This window comes from Acomys russatus, chromosome 3, assembly GCF_903995435.1.
Source record: "Acomys russatus chromosome 3, mAcoRus1.1, whole genome shotgun sequence".
In the NCBI taxonomy this organism is placed as follows: domain Eukaryota; kingdom Metazoa; phylum Chordata; class Mammalia; order Rodentia; family Muridae; genus Acomys; species Acomys russatus.
The window spans coordinates 55,626,645-55,647,271 of record NC_067139.1 but is presented as its reverse complement, the minus strand read 5'-3'; the positions used below and the strand labels follow the sequence as shown (position 1 = coordinate 55,647,271).

The 20,627-nt window shown below is 46.5% G+C and overlaps 1 protein-coding gene across 2 annotated transcripts in view; it reads right to left on the bottom strand.

Annotated features, from left to right (window-relative positions):
- Positions 1-13,865, bottom strand: part of Il17rd (interleukin 17 receptor D) — a 58,120-nt gene extending 44,255 nt beyond the window's left edge. For both annotated transcript variants that reach the window (XM_051140653.1, XM_051140662.1), the window contains exon 1: positions 13,660-13,865. In XM_051140653.1, coding sequence (XP_050996610.1) covers positions 13,660-13,785 — 126 coding nt within the window. In that variant the 5' untranslated portion in view covers positions 13,786-13,865. The remainder of the gene's footprint in view (positions 1-13,659) is intronic.
- Positions 13,866-20,627: the final 6,762 nt, after the last annotated feature.

The window sequence follows — 20,627 nt, the reverse complement described above, 5'->3', positions numbered from 1 at the left end:
CACTCCAGGCTCCCACCACCAGGCTGCCACCATCAGAAGCATCTCCAGAAACCCCGCCTCCCAGTTGCTCCCAACCAAAACCCACTGATCTGAATCTAACCCTCTGATTTGTTTTAGCCGATGGTGCCCAAGTTTTCTTCATCTAGAGGAAAATGTGGTGGTGTGCCCAGGGAGTTACATGGCCTCGGCCCTCTGACCTCAAAGACTCCCTTTACACAGGAACAGTTAGTTCTGAAATCAAAGCACCCCTGCACTCTGGACCCACCAAACCAAACCTGAGGCTGCGTAACCATGGAAACAGGAACTCTCCTGGGACCAGAACAAACTAGGCCCAGCAAAGGCTTGCGCAAAGCTGCTGCCGCCTCTCTCCTCAGGAACCCCCCCTCACATGGCCTTTGTGTTGGTGTGCATTCCAGCACAGGAGCCCAGCCCACAGGACTGGGCTTGTACGCCATCCTTGCCAGCATCCGAATAGTCGCCGCTTTCTGGCCTCTCGCTGTCAAGCCCCTGAGGAGACTACAGAGTTGGTGCCAGAAAAGAAAAGTGAAAAACAAAGTTGAACCTCTGAGGTCCATTCTCTCCTAGCTGAGTGTCCCACTATTACATCTCGGCATGACATTTCGTGACCAGCAGGGGAGGAGGCCCAGTCCCAAAAGCTGAACAAATGCCAGGCACATAGGCCTGGCTGCGCCCTCTCAGTCCCCCTGGACTTATGAATAAAAGATGGGGGTTTTGTCTGTCGTTTCCCTGGTACTCTGTAAGAATAACAACTTGTCGCTTTTTGACGTTTCTAACTTACTTTGAAAAATTACCAATATTAACTTTACAGGTCTTGGCCCTTAAATCTGTGAAGGACAAATACGAGCAAGGAAAAGCCATGTAATTAGGTCGAAGATAGTAATTCAGGTTAAAGTAAAGAAATCGTGGTGGCTCACGCCTTTAATCCCAGCACTCGGGAGGCAGAGGCAGGCGGAGCGTTGTGAGTTCAGGGCCAGCCTGGTCTACAAAGGGAGGGAGTCCAGGACAGCCAAGGCTACACAAAGAAACTTGTCTCAAAAATCAAAAGAAAAGAAAAGAAAAAGAAACCATCTGTAAGAGACTCTTAACAACTCTGGCAACAAGCAATCACAGAGCTCAAAGGCTGGAAACTGACTTTGAGGACATGTTTTGAGTGAAGTGGGTTTGCTGGAAATGGAGTTCAGTGTTTTCTTAGCACAAAGAAATGGCCGAATTTTGGTGCAAGGAAGTACTCAGCCATGAGCTTGCTGGAGCCAAACAGAGGTACTCAACAGGAGTTCCTTCCCAGCCACCAAAGGCAGCAACTACAACTGTCTGCAACAAGCCTCGAGTTCTTGAGAAAGAGTGCTGCCACTTTCCAGAGCAGACTTAACGACTTCAGTCTTTAAGGAAAGGGTTTCCTACAGGAGAACCCAGGGCACCCTGTACTTTCTTCAGACCTTGAATAAAGTAAAAGAGAAGCCCTAATGGAAAACACTAAATATTAAAAAAATAATAATGATAAATTTTTTTAAAAAGACAATGTAAAACCAAACTATCAAAGTATACTTACTGTTAGAAAGACAGACCTCTAAGTGTAACAATTTCTATTTACAAACAAGTCTTACTTAATGCCTGCGAAAACACCCAAATCCATGAACAACTGATATCTAAAATGGAAAGATGGCTCAGTGGAATGGCCATGAGAGCCAAAATCTGGGTGGAGGAACTGTTTTACACTAAAGGAGACAGAAGCAGCCAAAACCAATGAGTGGCCAAAGCCAAGTGAACCAAGCACTCACTGCACTGCATGGCCCACTTCCTACAGGCTTGATTTCAGGATACCAAATACAGGAGCAAGAACACAACAGTGGGAGCCCCTGGATGCAGATGGCTGGCTGCAGATGTCTATAGATTTATTATTAAATATTAATACTGAAAAGGAATTATATATATTTTTTTCTTTTTTTCCTTTGGGGAGGGGTTCAAGACAGGGTTTCTTTGTGTAACCTTGGCTGTCCTGGAACTCACTGTAGACCAGGCTGACCTTAAACTTACCTGCCTCTGCTTCTTGAGTGCTGGGATTAAAGGCGTGTGCGACCATTGTCCAGTCAAGGAAAATAATCCCAATATTCGGCAGGCAGAGGACAGTTCCAGGACAACCAGGGCTACACAGAAACTCTATCTTAAAAAAGAAAGTAAAGCCAGGCGTGGTCATGCATGCCTGTAATCCCAGCACTCGGGAGGCAAGGGCAGGCAGATCGCTGTGAGTTCGAGGCCAGCCTGGTCTACAAAATGAGTCTAAGACAGCCAAGGTTAACACAGAGAGACCTTGTCTGGGAAAACCAAAAAAAAAAAAAAAAAAAAAAAAAAAAAAAAAAAAAAAAAGAAAGAAAGAAAGAAAGAAGGAAGGGGGGGAGAATAATTGAATTTTAACATAGCAACACCTTATTTTTAAAAAGATGAACTAGCTTATCATTCACTTAATGGGGGTGGTATGCACACAGGAGATAGGTAAGATACTGTTTCTGCGGTTATTTGGTTTTTGTTTTTTTGTCAAGAGTTCTCTATGTAGTTCAGACTGGGTGTGAACCCATTGTGTAGCCCAGACTAGCCTTGAACCTCCCATCCTCCTGCCTAAGCCTGTACCTGTAGCGTTACAGGTGTATGGTCCTGTTCCTGGCAGTGCTTTAAATTTAAAAGTCACAGGCCACTTTCCAGTCCTCTCCCTTTCCTAGAGCTCTCCAGCAACGTGGCATTCTCTCTTATCAGAATTCCTGCTAAATCTAAACTGTTTTAGGAATCGTTAACCTCCACCTCCCTGCCTTCTACACCAACTCCTCCGCATTGCTTATCCCATCCTTTTTAAGTAAGATAAAAGAAAGCAAGGATTACACTAGACCTGGCCAACTCGAGACACTTCACACTTAAAAAAGTTAAAAAAAAAAAAAAAAAAAAGGAAGCTCAGTGATCTGGAAATACACTCAAGGGAAAATATGTGGGGAACAGAAAATTCCTGTCTCTCAATGACTTCAAAGCCCAAGAGGTGAACAATGAGAGAGGCAGAGCATCCACAGCAGCAAAAAAGGGCCCTAGTTAGTGCACCCACAGCGCTGAACACGCTGGGAACCCCACAGCCTTGAAGCAGGCTTTGGGCAGCACAACCCAGATGTTGGGTTTTCTTTTTTCCTACTTAATTTTGGTAAAACTCCATGACCTCTTTCTCAAATTAAAAGGCAATGCTTCTTTCTTTCTTTCTCTTTCTCTTTCTTTCTTTCTTCTTTCTTCCCAATCCACAGGAGCTATCTTTAGCGAAGCCTTCTAAGGATTTCATTAATTCATAGCCAGCCAACCAGGACTTTTCCCACAGTCTCCCACAAAAAAGCCCGGGAAGTCACTGATTGCTTGGCTGGATCTGAATATGTGCAGAGGTAAGATCAGAAATATCTAGTTCCTCCCACAGGGAAGTGAGGCATGAAAATCAAAGCCCACAAAACTCATTACCACAGCTGGCCAGCAAATCCCCGGTCCAAAAGGCAAGGAGCACGTCTGATGGTGTTGGGCTATCACGTGACCTCAGAAAAGTGAGCCACATTCATTCACGGGGGGACAGGGCGGGGTGTTTGCAGGGGGTGCTGGGGGGCTATCATGACAAAATGAGATCTGTACCTCTTTTTAAAAAACAAACATTTTCATAAGGAGTGAGGGTTGCTACTAAGGTTGGGGGGGGGGTGCTCAGTAGTAATGTTTTATTTTTTTCCTCAGGGCAGGAAACCAGGAACAGTCCCTACACTCATTTTTTTAAAAGCATCAGGCACTACAAGATGTGACTCTCCTGAAACAGCAGCTCCTACGCAAGTCCCTTGATTAGAAGGAGGATCCAGACTCTGTAGCCCAGACTTTGTCTGCTATGTCAACCTGTAAGAATGCCCGTGATTGGTGGAGGACAAATCCTAGTGCTACAGGCACCTAATTCCGCATCATCAGCCAATGTCAAGAAAACACAAGATAGTTAGCTAGACAGTATCAGAGGGATTTTTTTTTTTTTTTTTATTAACACAGGTGCGGTTTCCTCAGAGTGGCCACAGTAGACACTGATTTGCAAGAAGACATCCTATCATCCTATGTTAATATATGGCAGAGAGCTCAGCCATTCAGGAAATATGAATGGAGAATCTGATGTCCACCAGGTAGAGGTGGAGAAGGGAAATAAAAGATGGCCAGGCTTGGTGGTGTAGACCTGTAATCTCAGGACTTGGGAGGCTGCAGGCTTGAGCTTTCAGACATTCTAGGCTACTCAGTGAGTTACAGGCTAGCCTAGGCTACAAACATGCCTTGGCTGCATTCTCATTAACTCTGGAGGGTGTAAGGACAGATGGTTACAAGCTTTGCATTTAATAAGTAAATACACAGCCAGAGAAGGTAAAATTTACCTCCAGAGAAGCTGCATGGAGAAAGAAGGGCCTCTTCTAAAGCTGGGGAAACTGAGTCAGAGCAAGATGCCAAAGTTGCTAGGAACCAACTGAGTGAGATGTGAGCTTCCCAAGGCATCCTGCAAGCAGGGCCTCAGGCACTCACCCACCTGCCTTTAAACTGCTTGTGCTAGGTAACCACAGGCTGAGGAACAGCAGACCTCTGCTCCAGCCTCTCTGAAATTAGCAGGATGGTGTGGAAAGAGCAAAAGCCAGGCAGAGGCTCGCTGCTGTTGACACAGAAACCATGCCTACACTGCGCCACTACAGCAAGACCATGTACCTCTCAGCTCCTCACTTGGAGGAGAAAGTCCCGGGACAGAATCTGGCAGTATGGTATAACATAGGAACACTGTTTGGTTTTCGTTTTTGTTTTTGTTTTTTTGAGGGGGGGAGGTTGGGAGGAGGAGGAGGAAGAGGAGAAAAATTCTTGCCTCCAAAGATACTGAACAGTTACAATAAATTCCAGGAGGAGGAAGAGGAGAAAAATTCTTGCCTCCAAAGATACTGAACAGTTACAATAAATTCCAACCAGGATAGTGTCAGTGCCCCACCCAGAGCAAATGTGTGCACCCCAGAAGGAAGCCATAAACTGTCACCAGGCAGGGCATGCAGCCTGACTGCTGCTACATGTGGCCTGCACTGTACTGCATTTTCCTCAGGATAAAGGTGGGGGAGGGGGACAGTTCAGAAGAAAACTCAGAAATCACCTGGATGGAATAAAATCCCAGGGACGACGTTTTTAAAGCATATGGCCCGTCTTAAGAAAAATGCACCTTTTCACTCAAATAACCCGGTTCCTCCCATCAGCCTCCTACCCCCACCCCCACTCCTAAGTACAGCAAGCAGTTCAGCTCAGAGCAGAAGCCTGGGGCCACAGCCAGAGTTCTGTAAAGGGTTACTATTCAACACAGGGGAAAAATCTACAAAATGTACAAAACAGAATCCTTGGAAAAACTCTTAGGTTTTAAGAAGAAGTGTGTGTGTGTGTGTGTGTGTGTGTGTGTGTGTGTGTGTGTGTGTGTGTGTGTGTGTCTGCGCTCACGCAAGCAAGCAAGACCACTGAGCCACTCTACCCTCTGCTTTTGGTTGTTTTTTTTTTTTTTCCTGTGGTGGGTAGGAGTTGCATTTAAAGCTTAATCCTTCATGATTTCCAAAAGGCGCATCTGAACATTTGTTTAATAGGACATGTAAATATCCATTTAAACATCTTAACTAGTGATATCTCTATCGATATCCACTCCCTTTTAAAGCTGATAATTCAATACTTCATGGCTTTTTTTTTTTTTTAGTAACTTCAGTCTATCCGTTTTAATGCAGAGCCTTGTGCTTAATGTCTATCAAGTCAGATTTAGAATTGCGAAAGGCACAACACGATTCTACTATAGTAAACTTCCAACAATAACCACCACTTCCCTGTAAAGCCGTATGTAAATAGGACATTTTAGCATTAGGCTCCCTATAAAGGAAAACGCTCTGTAAACACGGGCAGTTGAGGTAGTTTTCAGTCACACTAGTAAATCAGAAAATTTATAGGCCAGCTTCCATTTTGGAAGAGAATTACATGTATATTCACATCACATCTTCATTTTGTCATCTACTCTGTGATTTGCTGAGGACAGCTGGTACCTATTAAGTCCTCCCTTTTAAATGTTGTGGCCTTAATTAGCTACATCCATCTTCCCCCACCATTTCCAAACAAGGAACCAACGGGAAGCCTTTTGTATAATGGATACTTTGAACAATGGCGTTGTAACAGTAGTCTCTGCTGCTACAGTAACTAGTAGACCCATCACAAAAGCAGGGTCTAGCCAAAGTTTTGATTTCACTCTTTGTGACAATTTTTAAATTCTTCCGGAGTCTTTAGTTTCCTGACTTGTGTTAATATTCAAACCTTCTTCAGGCTAATACTTGAAAAAGAACTCCAGTGTCTCCCTAGAGATAGTCAAGGTATCATTCAAGCTGCAAACTTCTCCCGTGGGTTTCTGCACACGGGAGACCCAAGCAGGCACCACAGCAGAGCAGAGCAGCTAGCCCAGTGTGGTGTCTATGACTAGACGCTGTGCCCGCCTTAAACACAATTAAGAAAGTCCGTTGACTGGCCTGCTCTAACCTGCCATTTGGAGACAAAACATACCCCAATTTTAACTTCTAATTTGGATTTTTCTCATTTAAAAAGAACCCATCTATGCATTTGGGACCTTCAAGTACGAATTACGTCGACTGGCTAAACTTTGAGGACAAGGAACCGCCTAGTAGAATCCTAGACTAGCCCTAGCTATAATCAGCAGTAAGACTATTTTCTCCAATTGGATACGATCACTCCTGGGCTTGTGTCTTTTCAATCAGCTGGTGGCCCCTGCCGGGTTTAGAGTAGCAGAGGGGAAGTGGCCTGTGGTTAAACAGAGGAAATACCAAGGCATTTTAACAGAGCAAATAGTCTCTTCACTTCCCACCAGGAGGAGCTTCAAAGGCCTGGGCCCTGAGGAGACAATGTGCTATAGGGCCATCAGTCACCTAATCTGGTGTCAGGCCCATTCAGAACTTCCCCGACAGCCAAAGATAAACACTGCCCTAAATGACAATGAATGCCTCCCACTGGCTGGGCAAGTCTGGCGTCTTGGACCACAGATAGCTCCAGACTTGCTGAAAGCAGTGACATTCCACATTTGGGGAAGATGCCGAATGGCTAAAGACGCCATAAGAGCAAGAGAGAAGTCTGCCTTGAGTAAAGCCCAGTGAACTGCCCCACCATGTGTACCTGAGCTGCCCCTCCACCCTCCTTACCCTCACATCATCTTCTTACAAATGGCAGGTGCCCCCTCCACTGCATGCCCCCCCCAACCCCCACTTCCAGAAGCTTGAAAAGCCATCCATCACAGGCAGGCACAAGAGGCAGTGGGGAATGAAAGAGGACAATAAAATTGTTGATAGAGTGGCCCCAGCAGCAGCAGACATCTGCTGGGGGGCTGGAGCACACTGAGTGAAAAGTTCAGGGACACATGAGGGGGAAAGGGCTTGAAAGCCCCCCCCAAAAAAAAAAAAAAAAAAACACCTAACACATTTTAAGCCAAATGAAGCATGAAAAATACTCAACTTAAAATAAAGACTGAAAAAAGGCATGAGCAGTTCTTTCCTTTGTAGGGAGGCCGTGTGTTAAGTCTGAACTGCCGAGACGGATTTGGATCCTGCCTTACTCCATCCTCAGACAGTTTTCCAGACAAACCCAGCTGTTTGGACAGGAACCCAGTGGAAGCGTCAAATGCCCTTCTCTCCCAGGCCTCCTTTCTAGCCCTAGACCAGAGGACCCCACCCAAGCCAGGATGCCTTGCCTAACCAGCTCCCCAGAAACACAACCTCCAAATCGCCTAACTTCTGGTAGTGTTCTGACAAAGTCACTGTGCGTCTAAGTCCAGTGAAATAATTTAAAGTAAAAAATGATTGATCCTTGGTGTGTGTGCGCGGGGGGGTGGGGTGGGGGGGGTGGCGCACGCTTTTAATCCTAGCACTTGGGAGGCAGAGGCAGGTGGATCTCAAGATTCACAGCCCTTGAATCTTCATTCCAACAAGGCAATTTTTGTTCTTTTTGTTTGTTTGTTTGTTTTCTTTGTTTTTTGAGACAGGGTTTCTCTGTGTAGCCTTGGCTCTCCTGGACTCTCTTTGTAGACCAGGCTTGCCTCGAACTCAGAGAGCCGCCTGCCTCTGCCTCCCAAGTGCTGGGATTACAGGCGTGTGCCACCACCGCCCAGCCAACAAGGCAATTTTGATACCCGAAGCTTCTGGATATTTCATTGAGAAACCACATTTGGAAAGAAAGAAGTACTGCTCCAAGCAGTACCTGTTCACCTTGCTGTACTGCTGATATGGTAATGGTCCAGGCACTTCAGGGTTGAATGGATGAAGGACGGAGAGTGAAAGAAAACAAAGGCCAGACAGGCTCCTGATGAACTAGCAAAAGACACTGGAAGAAAGCATTGTGCTTCTCATATAAACAGTTCTCTTAAAAAAAAAAAAAAAAAAGTGTCAACCCAAAACTAAAATAGTTTTTAATTAAGAATTCTGTAAGGGACACAAGAGTATCTGTGACGTGGTCCACACAACCACAGAGCAAGCAGACCAGATATGGGGCTTAGGAGCCACAGGCCGCAAGTGAATGAAAGCGCATCCATTTCAGAGTCAAATAAACACGCCTGGGCTCTCAGCCAGGGGGAATTCTTGGATTAGACTTTTATCAGGGACCTAAATTTTAACCAGCTGGAACCCCACCCCCACCCCAATACCACCCTATTCCTTTCTACCTTTGGAGATGAAGTGTTTGCCTTAAATGGGAAATTTGTACTTCATTGTAAAGACAGTGCCAGCATACAGTTTCTGAATGCTGAAGACACTCTTTTGAGGGAAGGGGTTTAGAAATGTTTGTTTGGACACAACAGACCAGCAAATATATACCCCATTTAGGGTAGGAGATTAAGAAATGGCTATTAAAAAAAAAAAAGAAAGAAAGAAAGAAAAGAAAAAGAAAAAGAAAAGGCTCGTAAAAAAAGCTATAACAGAGTTTGTAAGAATGGATCCTAGGGTTTTTTGATTTGTTTGCTGCTTTGGTTTTTTGTTTGGTTGGTTTATTGGTTGTTGTTTTTTGTTTTGTTTGTTTGTTTTTGAGACAGGGTTTCTGTGTAGACTTGACTGTCCTGGACTCACTTTGTAGACCAGGCTGGCCTTGAACTCACAGACATCTGCCCGCCTCAGCCTCTCAAGTGCTGGGATTAAAGGTGTGGGCCACCACTGCCCAGCTTGTTTGTTGCTTTTAAAATTAAAATCTCATTATGTAACAACTCATGCTGGCCCAGAATTCACAGTATGGCCTCCAAGCTGGCCTTGAATTCTCAAGCCTGCTGTGCTGCCTTCCAAGTGTTTATGGGTATGGACCAACATGCCTAGCTCTGGAATTCCTTGTTCTTAGCAAGACAGACGCTTGACATATTCAAGTTACCTGACACACACAGAACCATTTTGCCATCAAAGTGGGAATTGAAGGAAATGATTTAATAGGTACAAGATCTTGCTTACAAGCAAGAAGACCTGAATTCGAATCCCCACTACCCAAGTAAAAAGTCAAACACGGCCACCCATGCTTGAGTAGCTATGCTTGTAACACCCTGAGTGCTGGAGGAAGCAGAGACAGGACCACTGGGGCTGCCAGCCTAGATCCAGGTCCAGTGAGAGAACCTCTATCAGGGTAAAGAAAACAAAGTAACAGAACAGGTCACCCGACATCCCCTGGCCTCTGCGAGAGTGCACACCCCCACAACCTAATCCGGTAATTAAATAAAACACACACATCAAAAATAAACAAACAAATAAATAAATAAAACAAGGGTCAGTGCAGTGGCCAGTCCCTCTGGAAGCTTAACCTCTTTGAAAAAAAACAATATTTACTATTCAAAACATAATTTTACCTGGCAAAGACTGTGAAGGTTTTTTTTTCTTCTTCTTCTTCAAATAGTTGAGGAAGTGTGCCCACAACTCATTTCTAAAACACTCGAACTGTGTTCGAGATGATATCAGTTCCTTAATTACCCTACAAGTAATAAAAGAGGTTGTGAAACCTGACCACTTAAACCAGGCCAGCTCATGGCCTCTGAGAGCAGCTCTCCTGGGAAAATATCCAGTCCTACATTGGCCTGGGTTTCTGGCCCAAATGTCCCGTGGAGATTAAGGGGAGCATTCACTCTCCTGTTCTCCAACATGCCAGGCCCTGCCCCTCTGTCACGCTTCAAGGCTGTGGGTCTAAAGAGAAACTCAGACCCCAGGATACCAACTTGTGTTCACATCACATATAATTCATCCTTATTCTTGTTTGTTTGTTTGAGATAGGGTACACATGTAAGTATGGATGTATGTTGTATGTATGTATCCTTGGCTGGCCCTGAACTCACAGAGATTTGCCTACCTCCACCTTCTGAGTGCTGAGGCTAAGGCTTGTAGTACCACTCCCACCCATCTTTATTCTTTATCTTTTCTCCTTACCCTCTAAGCTATGGGGAACCCAGACTCTGTAGGATGCTGGGCAGGCACTCTACCAATGAGCTACAATTCCAACCAGCCTTTTCTTGCGTCCTTTCTTTCTCTCTTTTTTTTTGGGGGGGGTGGTATGGGGGGGTTCGAGAAAGGGTTTCTCTGTGTAGCCTTAACTGTCCTGGACTCACTTTGTAGATCAGGCTGGCCTTGAACTCACAGCGATCCACCTGCCTCTACTTCCCAAGTGCTGGGATTAAAGGCATGCGCTGCTGCTGCTGCTGCTGTCACCATCTCCCCCCCCCCCCCGCCCTTTTCTTTTTTTTTTTTTTTTCTTGAAGATCCAGCTTTCTGCCACAGCCTTTGACCCTCATTTGTTGTTGCTTTTGTTTTTCAAGCCAGGGTCTCTCTGTGTAGCCTTGGCAGTCCTGGACTCACTTTGTAGACCAGGCTATTCTCTTAACTCAGAGAGATCCGCTGCCTCTGCCTCCCAAGTGCTGGGATTAAAGGTGTGAGTGACCGCGCCTGGCCTGACCCTTATTCTTATATATTCATACAGACTCAACTAGACAGACTGTAAGTGACTTCAGAGTTGAGGCCAACATTCACAGGCTGACTACCAGACCTGGCTAGACAGATAATGACTGAAACGCCTAAGACTCTGAACACTAGTACCTACTAGAACCCCATGACAAAGCAACCTCTGGGACATCTTAATTACTGAGGTGGGGACTGGGAGGGCTTCCAGCAAGAGGCCACACTGGAACTGAGAGAAGACACTAGAAAGGAAAGAAGTAGATAGCACTGCTCTCAGGGGTCACAGCCTGTGCTAAGGTCTACTTCTGACAGCACACAGCACCCAGAAGCCCAATGCTGAGATCTTGACTGCCTCCCACGGGAGACTGAACCCAGACCTCAGGCACATCCTGAGCTATATCACCTCCAACACTACTTTTGCTTTCTTTTTCTTTTCTTTCTTTTCTTTTTTTTTTTTTTTCTTTTTCTTTTTTTTTTTTTTTTTTTTTTTTGAGACAGAGTCTCTCTCTAAATTGCCCAGGCTAGCCCTGAAACTCAGCTGCCGTAGTGGCTGTGATTACACACTAGGCTCGGCTCTTTTGATTCCTCAAATCACTTACAGGATTCTGCAGAAAGACTGTTAAGAGTGAGACTCCAGGGCCTCAACCAAGATTTACTGGGCTCCAGGTTTTCCGGCCACCAAGGAAACCAAACACACCAAACTGGTGACCTACAGAGTCAGGGGCCTGACGGTGAAAGCACAGCACAGGGCTCAGCATTGTGGGAGGGCTTCCCTTAAAGGGGCATCACACCAGCTGACTGTTAAACCAAGCAGGGAACTCTCAGGGCAGAAGAGAATCAAGATGGAAGGCACACCCTGGCAGTGTGAAAGAAGTCAGACGCTAGATAACGGAGCCCACAGGGGAGGGGGTCTGGAGGCAGAGGCAGGTGGATCGCTGTGAGTTCGAGGCCAGGCTGGTCTACAAAGTGAGTCTAGGACAGCCAAGGCTACAGAAAAACCCTGTCTGGGGGGAAAAAAAAAAAGATGTGGATAAGCTGGGCCCACTCTCACAGGTACCAAGCAGGCAATTACATAAGGAAAGGGGCCTCTGGAATCTTGAGATGTAGCCTCAGAAGCTCCCAAACTCATCCAGGAAGGAGATGATGACCCCCAGGGGAAGGTTTGTAGGCACCAAGACAGGAGGTGTTGAGACCACTCCCAAGAGGCCAGGGATATGGATAGCTGTGATGGGACCACATAACCAGTGCGAGGGGTGGCATGATATGGGGACGGGAGGGATATATATACCGAATCGAGAGATACATTCCCAAAGAACAAAAACACTGTTTTGTCTTCCTCAGAGGCTGCTATACACCCATTGTTAAAACTTTACAAGCTGCATGTATTCTAGGCTACTACAGAAAAACAGCAACTGCCAATACCAGTCTAGATCTAAAATCTTAGAACTGATAAATCAACATGAGATCTCCAGAAAGAAATCTGGAACGTGTTAAAAACTATGTTTTGCCGCAATAGAACGCAGTAAGAAATGATGAAGCTCGGAGGACTAACAGCGTTCACTAAAAGAGTGGGAACTGTTGACCATAGGTGCCTGGCTCATACCTGGTTTCTGCACTGTAGTTTCTCTCTAAATGTGAATGAAGCAAATGAGCCGAGTGTCCCTAAGAGGTGTCATGTCCTGGGTCTTATCTGCACTGAGGCTGTTTAACAGAATCCATTGGAAAAGGTTAAGTCAACCTTGGTCTAAGCAAACTGCTCCTATATATCCCTGAGCCCTGGGGAAGTCAGCAACAACACTCCTACTCCCTCTTCCTCCTACTTTCTAGGTACGGAAACATGTCCCGGCCGCCTGAGCGCAAAGGTCCGCACTATCCAGACAGCATCAAAGGAGCACCAGCTCTGGGGAGAAAGTCTGGGCGCCACCACGGTGTCAGGTCTGGGACACCTGGCGGAGCAGACAAACTTTCGCTGCCATTTGGCCATGAAAACATCCTCAACTCAAGCTGGTGCGTTTGGGGGAGGAGGTATGGGGGAATGGACCATTAACTAGACGAAAGGCTGAACGGGAAGCAACATTTCTCAGAAAGTTTGAAATCAGCGATGGGGTAAGAGTAGGGTGACGGCGCTGCCTAGAAGAAACAAAGCAACTTCGAGAAATGGGGTGCATCCTTCCCTAGCCCTCCACATCCCCTCCCCGGGCTGCCCTGAGCCCTTGCAGAAGGTTTAGGGCATGAACCCCACACGGGCTCCGATGTGCACCAGTCCCGCCGACTTGCCCGGAAGAACCCAGTCAGAGACGCCGTAGCCCTGGGGCTAAGGGCAAGGAACAAAGGGTGGGGCGCACGGCCCCCGCCTCTCCGCCCAGCCACCCGCCCTCGGGAGTCGGACCCCAGCCAGCGGCCGCGCCTCATTAGCAACACAAAGCCAGGGGTCGGCGGCCCCTTTGATCCCGGCCGGGACTGGCGGATGCGCGCCCCGGGACCCAGACGCGGGATGATAGTCTGGAGGAGTCGGGGACCCCGTTGCCCGCAGATCCCGCATCCAGCGACCGTTCGGTCTCGGCTCACTGCGCGCGAGCACCTGTGCGCCCCGCGCGCCCCCCAGGTAACCTAAACCCCGGAGAAGCCTTCGCCTTACCCTCCAGCCACAGGTGTCGGCGCCCTTTGCGCGGCCCGAGCCACCCGCGGCCACTGCCAGCTGCGAGCCATTGAGGCAGGCGTTGACAGTGAAAAAGAAAGAGCAGAGCTGCAGCCACGGGGCCATGGCCGTACGCTCGCCCAGCCCGGCCCTTCTCCGCTAAGTTGCAGCCAGCAGCTCGCTCCCCAGCCCCAGGTGGGCGGTGGCAGCCGCGGCAGAGGGGGGCCGTCCACACCGAGCATGCGCTGCCGGACTTCGCCCCGCCTCTGTCCTCCAGGTCCCGCCCTCAGTCTCAGTTCTCCGTCTTGGCCCTGCCCATCTAGGCCAGCCCTCCTGTCTTCGCCCTGCCCCGCAGCCGCTAGTTGTAGTTTCAGCAGCTTTCTGCCCCTTCACTGAGGGACTTTTTTTTTTTTAATCCAAAGGATTTGTCCAAATGATGACTGCTCCATGCAAAAACTTGGGGAGGCTCAACGAATATAATAATAGTAATTTTAAAATTAATAATTTAATAAGTGCTTACTTTTCAAATGTCAAGTTCCTTCTTGCTTCCTACCAATAACACAGGGAAAAGTCAGCATAATATTAATGTTAGCATAATAAGCCCTCGAGGGAAATCCTAGCTCTTTCCTCCTGGGATCTAAGACAAATTACTTGTTTCCTCCACTGTGCTGTTCCCTGTAAGACAAAATGAAGAGCGAGGACCTTGGTTAACACGAAGGAAGCGATCAGTAAAGGCTACAACCACGAACTGACTTGCATAAGGACACATAGCTAGAACTGAAAATTGGTGGTGTTCACAAATGCAAGTTGAAACTTACCTTGTGGAGTGGAAACGGAGGGAAGGACCTCTTTTAGAGTATGAGAGGAGCAAAATACGCAAGTTTTCACTGTTAGCCTTCCACCCCAATGGCAGATATCTGTGCATCTAAACTCCACGCGTCATCTTTGCGTCCTCCTTTATCTCTACCGTGGCTTCATCCTGACTGTCCACTCTCACCCTCACCCCGTGTACACAGGTCGCTCAGTGTTCCGGCAAACGCTCTTCTGTAATGACATTCAAAAAGGAAATCCACCTGGCCTTGGCCCTGTCTCTCTTTTTTTAACTGTCACTTTGTTGATTCAACAAGGCAGCCTCCTTTGCATTCCAGAGCCCAAAAATCATTCCTACTAGCCGGGCACAGTGGCTAGTGTCTTTAACCCCAACACTGGGGTGGGGTGGGGGGGCGGGGGGGGGGGGAGAGGCAGGTAGGGATGTTTTGTGTATCACTGTCAAGGTACCGTTCAGACGTGTGCAGACTGGGTCCGCACCTGTCCTCATGAGGTCACGAGGTCCACCGAAGGTTTGCACGCGTAACTAGATGAGCCTGCCCCGAGTAGACCGCAGGAAGCACCACACAGCTCCCACATGGATCTACAGATCTACAAGTCAGTACTTTTCTCCCATCCTCCTTCGAACACCTCTGGCTCACCGGTGCCGTGGGCCTCTGTGTACTCACGTCAACCTGGGTTTTGGTAAAAGACTGAGGAAGCCATGAAGTTATCGGCCCTTTAATCTACTTGCATTCTTGTCTAAATGTGTTCCGTAATTTACTAATCAATCCAGGCCCAGGATTTTCTGTTATAGTAAGTGATTTTTAAAAAAAATATCCCTACACATTTATCTCACTTTTTTTTTTTTTTTTAAGGATACACTTCTAACCTTGACATTTCTGAGTTATGGATGTTAACTACTACCAAACTGCTCATTACTTCGTTGTCTTCTTAATTGCTTCTCTGATTGCTAATAAGGTGGTGCTAATTTCAGTCACCTCTCCCTCCTGTCTGGCGCAGCTTTCTGTCCTCAATGCTTGGCCCTCAACTTGTCCTCAATTAGTAGGCAAGAAACTGTCATGGCCAGAAAAGATATTGATGGTCTGTGGGCATACCTATCAGCTATTCGCTGTACTCCGGGGGAAAGAGAAGGAGGGAGAGCAAGCCCTGGAGTTTGTCTCAGAGAACCTTACAAACTGCACTAGGGAGGTGAGTGTTGCCTCCTGGGTTTTATTCATACCAGGTGACTTTGTGACAGCGAAGGCAGAGCTACCCTCACATTCTTTGTTGTCACATTGCCCTCTATTGAACTTCCTCCCATCACACTCACTGTATAACCCCTCACTGGCTGGCAGCCTTGGGACATATGTGGCCAAGTCCAGAAATCACTATACTTTTCTGAACAAGTGCGGTGGGTACACAAAGAAAAATCTGGGCTGTCCAGTCTACAACACAGTGGAAAGACATTCCTCAGGGCCAAGGAATGAAGGGCCTTCTGTTTACCTTCTAGCAAGTCCTCAAGTATGTGTGGAAGTGAGGGCAGAGCCACGTACATCAAAGGGTCAAATTTGGTCAGGAAATTAGGGTCATAAAATGGCGTTTGGCAATACCATTGCCGTTCTGGTCTTCTGTAGTGATTACCTTCTCCTACCCAGGAGGATGTGAAGGGTTCCGGCCTAGAAAATAAAAGAAGGGGCCAAGACCCACATGGCCTCATGGTTTGTGATCTGCCTCCCTCCACCAGCAGCTGAACCTCACTGCTGCGGAGATGAAGAGGGAAGCCCACCCCAATAGGAAGGTCTGTTCCTGCCCACCAGGGACAGGATGGCCATGGGCCATCTACAACCATCCCTCACCATTCTTGCCTGGCCCACTTCTGTTTCCCCAGTGTTTGTCACTCTCCTTGGCACAGACCAGTGGACAAGATCCTACCATCCCCAGCAAGAGGCTGATGACCTGGGAGTGAAGCTCTATGTACAGTGTTTGTCTAGTATGGGTTCCAGCCCCAGCATGGCTTTAAAAAAAAAAATTTGTTGCTGAGGATGAGCAAACATCAAATGTATTTCGTCACTCTACCAAGAACCTAGTCAGATAGGAAAAATTATTAGTTATAACTATTGGATTTTGTTAGGAGTCAAATGATTCCATGAAACATGAGAGAGGATAAAGTGATCATGGAAATAATTTATCACAAACCTTTTTTTTTTTTAAAGATTTTTAATTATTCTTTTCTTAATTTATTTTATGTACATTACTGTTTTGCCTGCATGTATGTCTATGTGAGAGTGTCAGATCTTGGAGTTAACAGACAGCTATGAGCTGCCATGTGGGTGGGTGCTGGGATTTGAACCTGGGTCCTCTGGAAGAGCAGTCAGTGCCATCTTTCTAGCCCCCTCACAAACCTCTTAAGCCAAGAATAACTAAAAATCAAAATCAGTAAGCTGAAATGTTTAGTTATCTTTAGTGTTATGATAAAGTAATACATATGTTTTCTGAACTAATTACAATATTAAGCCAGGTGCTATGGCTTAACCTATAATCAACAGGGTCTCATTATGTAGTCCTGGGTGGCCTGGAACTCACTTTGTAGACCTTGGCCCTAAACTCACAGAGCTCTTCCTGCTTCTACCTCCCCAGCACTGGTGTCAGAAGCTTATTCCTTCACTTCAGGCTTTTCCCACAAATTTGAAACTAGCCTGAGCTATATAATGAGCTCTAGGCCTGTCTGGGATAAATGGTAAAACTATGTCTTAAAAAAATAGAGGCTGGGCCAGGTGGTGGTGGTACACCACACACCTTCAATCTCAGCACTAGGGAGGCAGAGACAGGCAGATCTCTGTGAGTTCAAGGGCAGCCTGGTCACCAGGGCAAGATCCAGGCTAGCCAGAGCTGCACAGTAGAGCCCTCCCTGGAAAGACATAAACAAACAAAATAAAGACAAGATTTTTTTTTCCTCTTCCGAGACAGAGTTTCTCTGTGTAGCCTTGGCTGTCCTGGAGTCTACTACACCAGTAATTATACCAGGAGTGGAGAGAGGAAAAGCGTCTTCCGGGCAGGAACAGCATGTGTAAAGGCCCTGGGACAGTAGAGAACATGGTAACTCCAAGGAACTGAAAGAGTCAGAGAGCAGAAAGGTATGGAAGAATGGCACAAAGGCAGAGAGGCCTGCCAAGGCTGACAGGCAGCACTCGGGCTCTGGTTGTTTTGAGATAGAAGTGCTGAACTATAGTCACTATCACTAGCTGTCTCTGTCTTTCTGTCTGTCTCCCCGACCCCGACCTCACCCCCGTGTGTGTGTGTGTGTGTGTGTGTCTGTCTGTCTGTCTGTCTGTCTGTCTGTCTTGGCCTCTCTCTGCCCCCCCCCCCATCACAGGCACTCACATACACAACACACACACACACACACACACACACACACACACACACACACCAGAGCAGTGCTGTACTATGAACAGCTCTTGCCCCTCCAATGCCATAAGTGGAGCTCAGCCTTCCCGCACGCGTTAGCCAGCACTTGATGTATATATATATCCGTGTTTGCTTGCTTGCTTTTGAGATAGGCTCTCATTATGTAGTCTTGTGTGGCTTGGAACCTGGGGTAATCCTCCTGCCTCTGCCTCATGAGTGCTGGATCTACAAGCTTGCCCCACCACATCTAGCTGATTCATACTTGTTGAATAAATGACTAACCAGGATTGTTATAGAAATTCTGGATTTTAATGTCTAGAATCCAAGAACCATTAGTAAAAAGGAAAAAAAAAAGTCAAACCCTGCTAAAGTTCTAAATAAAACTAAACAAAGTGATAAACATTTTTTTTTTAAATACTGGATTTTTTTTTTTTTTTTTTTTTTTTTTTTTTTTTGTTTTTTGAGACAGGGTTTCTCTGTGTAGCCATGGCCATCCTGGACTCACTTTGTGGACCAGGCTGGCCTCGAACTCACAGCGATCCGCCTGCCTCTGCCTCCCGAGTGCTGGGATTAAAGGCATGCGCCACCACGCCCGGCTTTAAATACTGGAGATCAAGCTAAGGTCCTTATGTGTGCTGGGCAAGCACTTTGCCGCTGAGGCAAGCTCTCCAGCATCTTTCTGCCTTTTAAGGTCATATTTATTGCAAAATTCTTTGCTATTGTTAGTAGACTAATTTTCTTTGTGGTAGTGGTAAGGATTCACAACTCGAGGCAAGCTCTCTACCCTCTGTTCCCCAAGACAGGGTCTTGCTATGCAGCACACGATGGCCTTGAACTCTTATCCCTTCTGCCTCAGCCTTCTGAATGCTGAGGTTGCAGGCATTAGCAAGTACCAGCTCTCTATTGTAGGCTTTTTGGGGGAAAATTTTAGATTAAGTTGGGTGGTGCTTATGCATGCCTTTAGTCCCAGCACTCGGGAGGCAAGTGCAGGCGGATCTCTGGGAGTTTGAGGCCAGCCTGGTCTACAGAGGGAGTTCCATGATTGCCAAGGCTACACGGAAAGATCATATCTCGAGAAACAAAACTACAAACAAACAGATTAAGCTGGCAGTACAGGGTTTCCTTGTCACCTGCCCTACTTTCCTGTTATTAACACACTACATTAACACTGTGTTTGTTACTGATACTGTATCAGTTCTCACACACTATGACTAACAAAAGACAGAAATGTAAGGCTGGAGAGATGGCTCAGAGCTTAAGAGCACTGACTGCTCTTCCAGAGGTCATGAGTTCAAGTCCCAGCAACAACACAGTGGCTCACAACCATCTATGAGATCTGGTGCCCTCTTCTGGTCACAGGTGTACATGCAGAAGGAGCACTAGACATAATAGATAAATAAATCTTAGGGGGAAAAAAAAAAAAAAAAGAAATGTGTTTGCTTCGTATGTAGAGGGGCATTCCACTACACAGATGTGAAGGAGCAAGTCAGTTCTCTCTTTTTATCAGGTGGAACCCAGGTATTGAACTCATCAAGCTTGGCAGCAGAGCCTTTACCAACTGATAAGAAACTCAAAATGGCACCAGTCTTTAACCTCTCAAAGCCAGTGACATATCTCCTTCAACAAGGCCACACCTCCTAAATCTGCCAAAACAATGTCACCAACTGGAGACCAAGTATTCAAGTGCTCAAGACGATGCGGAACATCTCCACCCAAACCAACACAGTCTTACTTAACACTTCATTGTCAGCTGGGCGTGGTGGTACACGCCTGTAATACCAGCACTCTGAGAGACAAAGGCAGGTGGAACTCGATGAGTTCAAGGTCAGCCTGGTCTACAAAGCGAGTCCAAGACAGCCAAGACTACATAGGGGAACCATGTCTAGAAAAACAAAACAAACTATTGTTAGCCAGGCATGGTGGCCCACACCTTTAATCCCAGTGCTCAGGAGGCAGAGGCAGGCAGAGCACTGAGATTTCGAGGCCAGCCTGGTCTACAAAGTGAGTCCAGGACAGCCAGTGCTACACAGAGAAACCCTGTCTCGAAAAACCAATAAAATAAAATAAAATAAAAATTTCAGACTGGAAGATGATACATTGTTTTGTATGAACGAACTCAGAACAGATTTCTTTTTAAATATTATATATATGAGTGCTCTATCTGTATGTACTCCTGCATGTTAGAAAAGGGCATCAGATCACGTTATAGATGGTTGTGAGGCACCATGTGGTTGCTGAGAATTGAACTCAGGACCTCTGGAAGAACAGCCAGTGCTCTTTATCTCTGAGCCATCTTTTCAGCACCTCAGAACAGATTTTAAAATGCATGATTTGTTTCTTTCTGGAATTTTCTCCTTAGTATGTTTACAAATGGTTATTAGCTGTGATGTGGGTATTGGGAGCCGAACCTGAGTTCTCTGGAAAAAGAACCAGTGCTCTTAACCACAGATATTCCTCAAGAGGCCCATAAGATTACTTTTTTTGTTTTGGTTTGTTTTTTCGGTTTTTTTGAGACAGGGTTTCTCTGTGTTGTCTTGGCTGTCCTGGACTCCATTTGTAGACCAGGCCGACCTCAAACTCACAGAGATCTTCCTGCCTCTACCTCCCTAGTGCTGCGATCAAAGGTCTGCACCACCACCGCCCCGGCTAAGATTGCTTTTTTAAGGTGTGTGTGTGTGTGTGTTTAGGTCAAGGTGTTTGTGCACGTGAGTGCAGGTGCCAGTGGAGGTCAGAGGTATCAGATCTCTCTG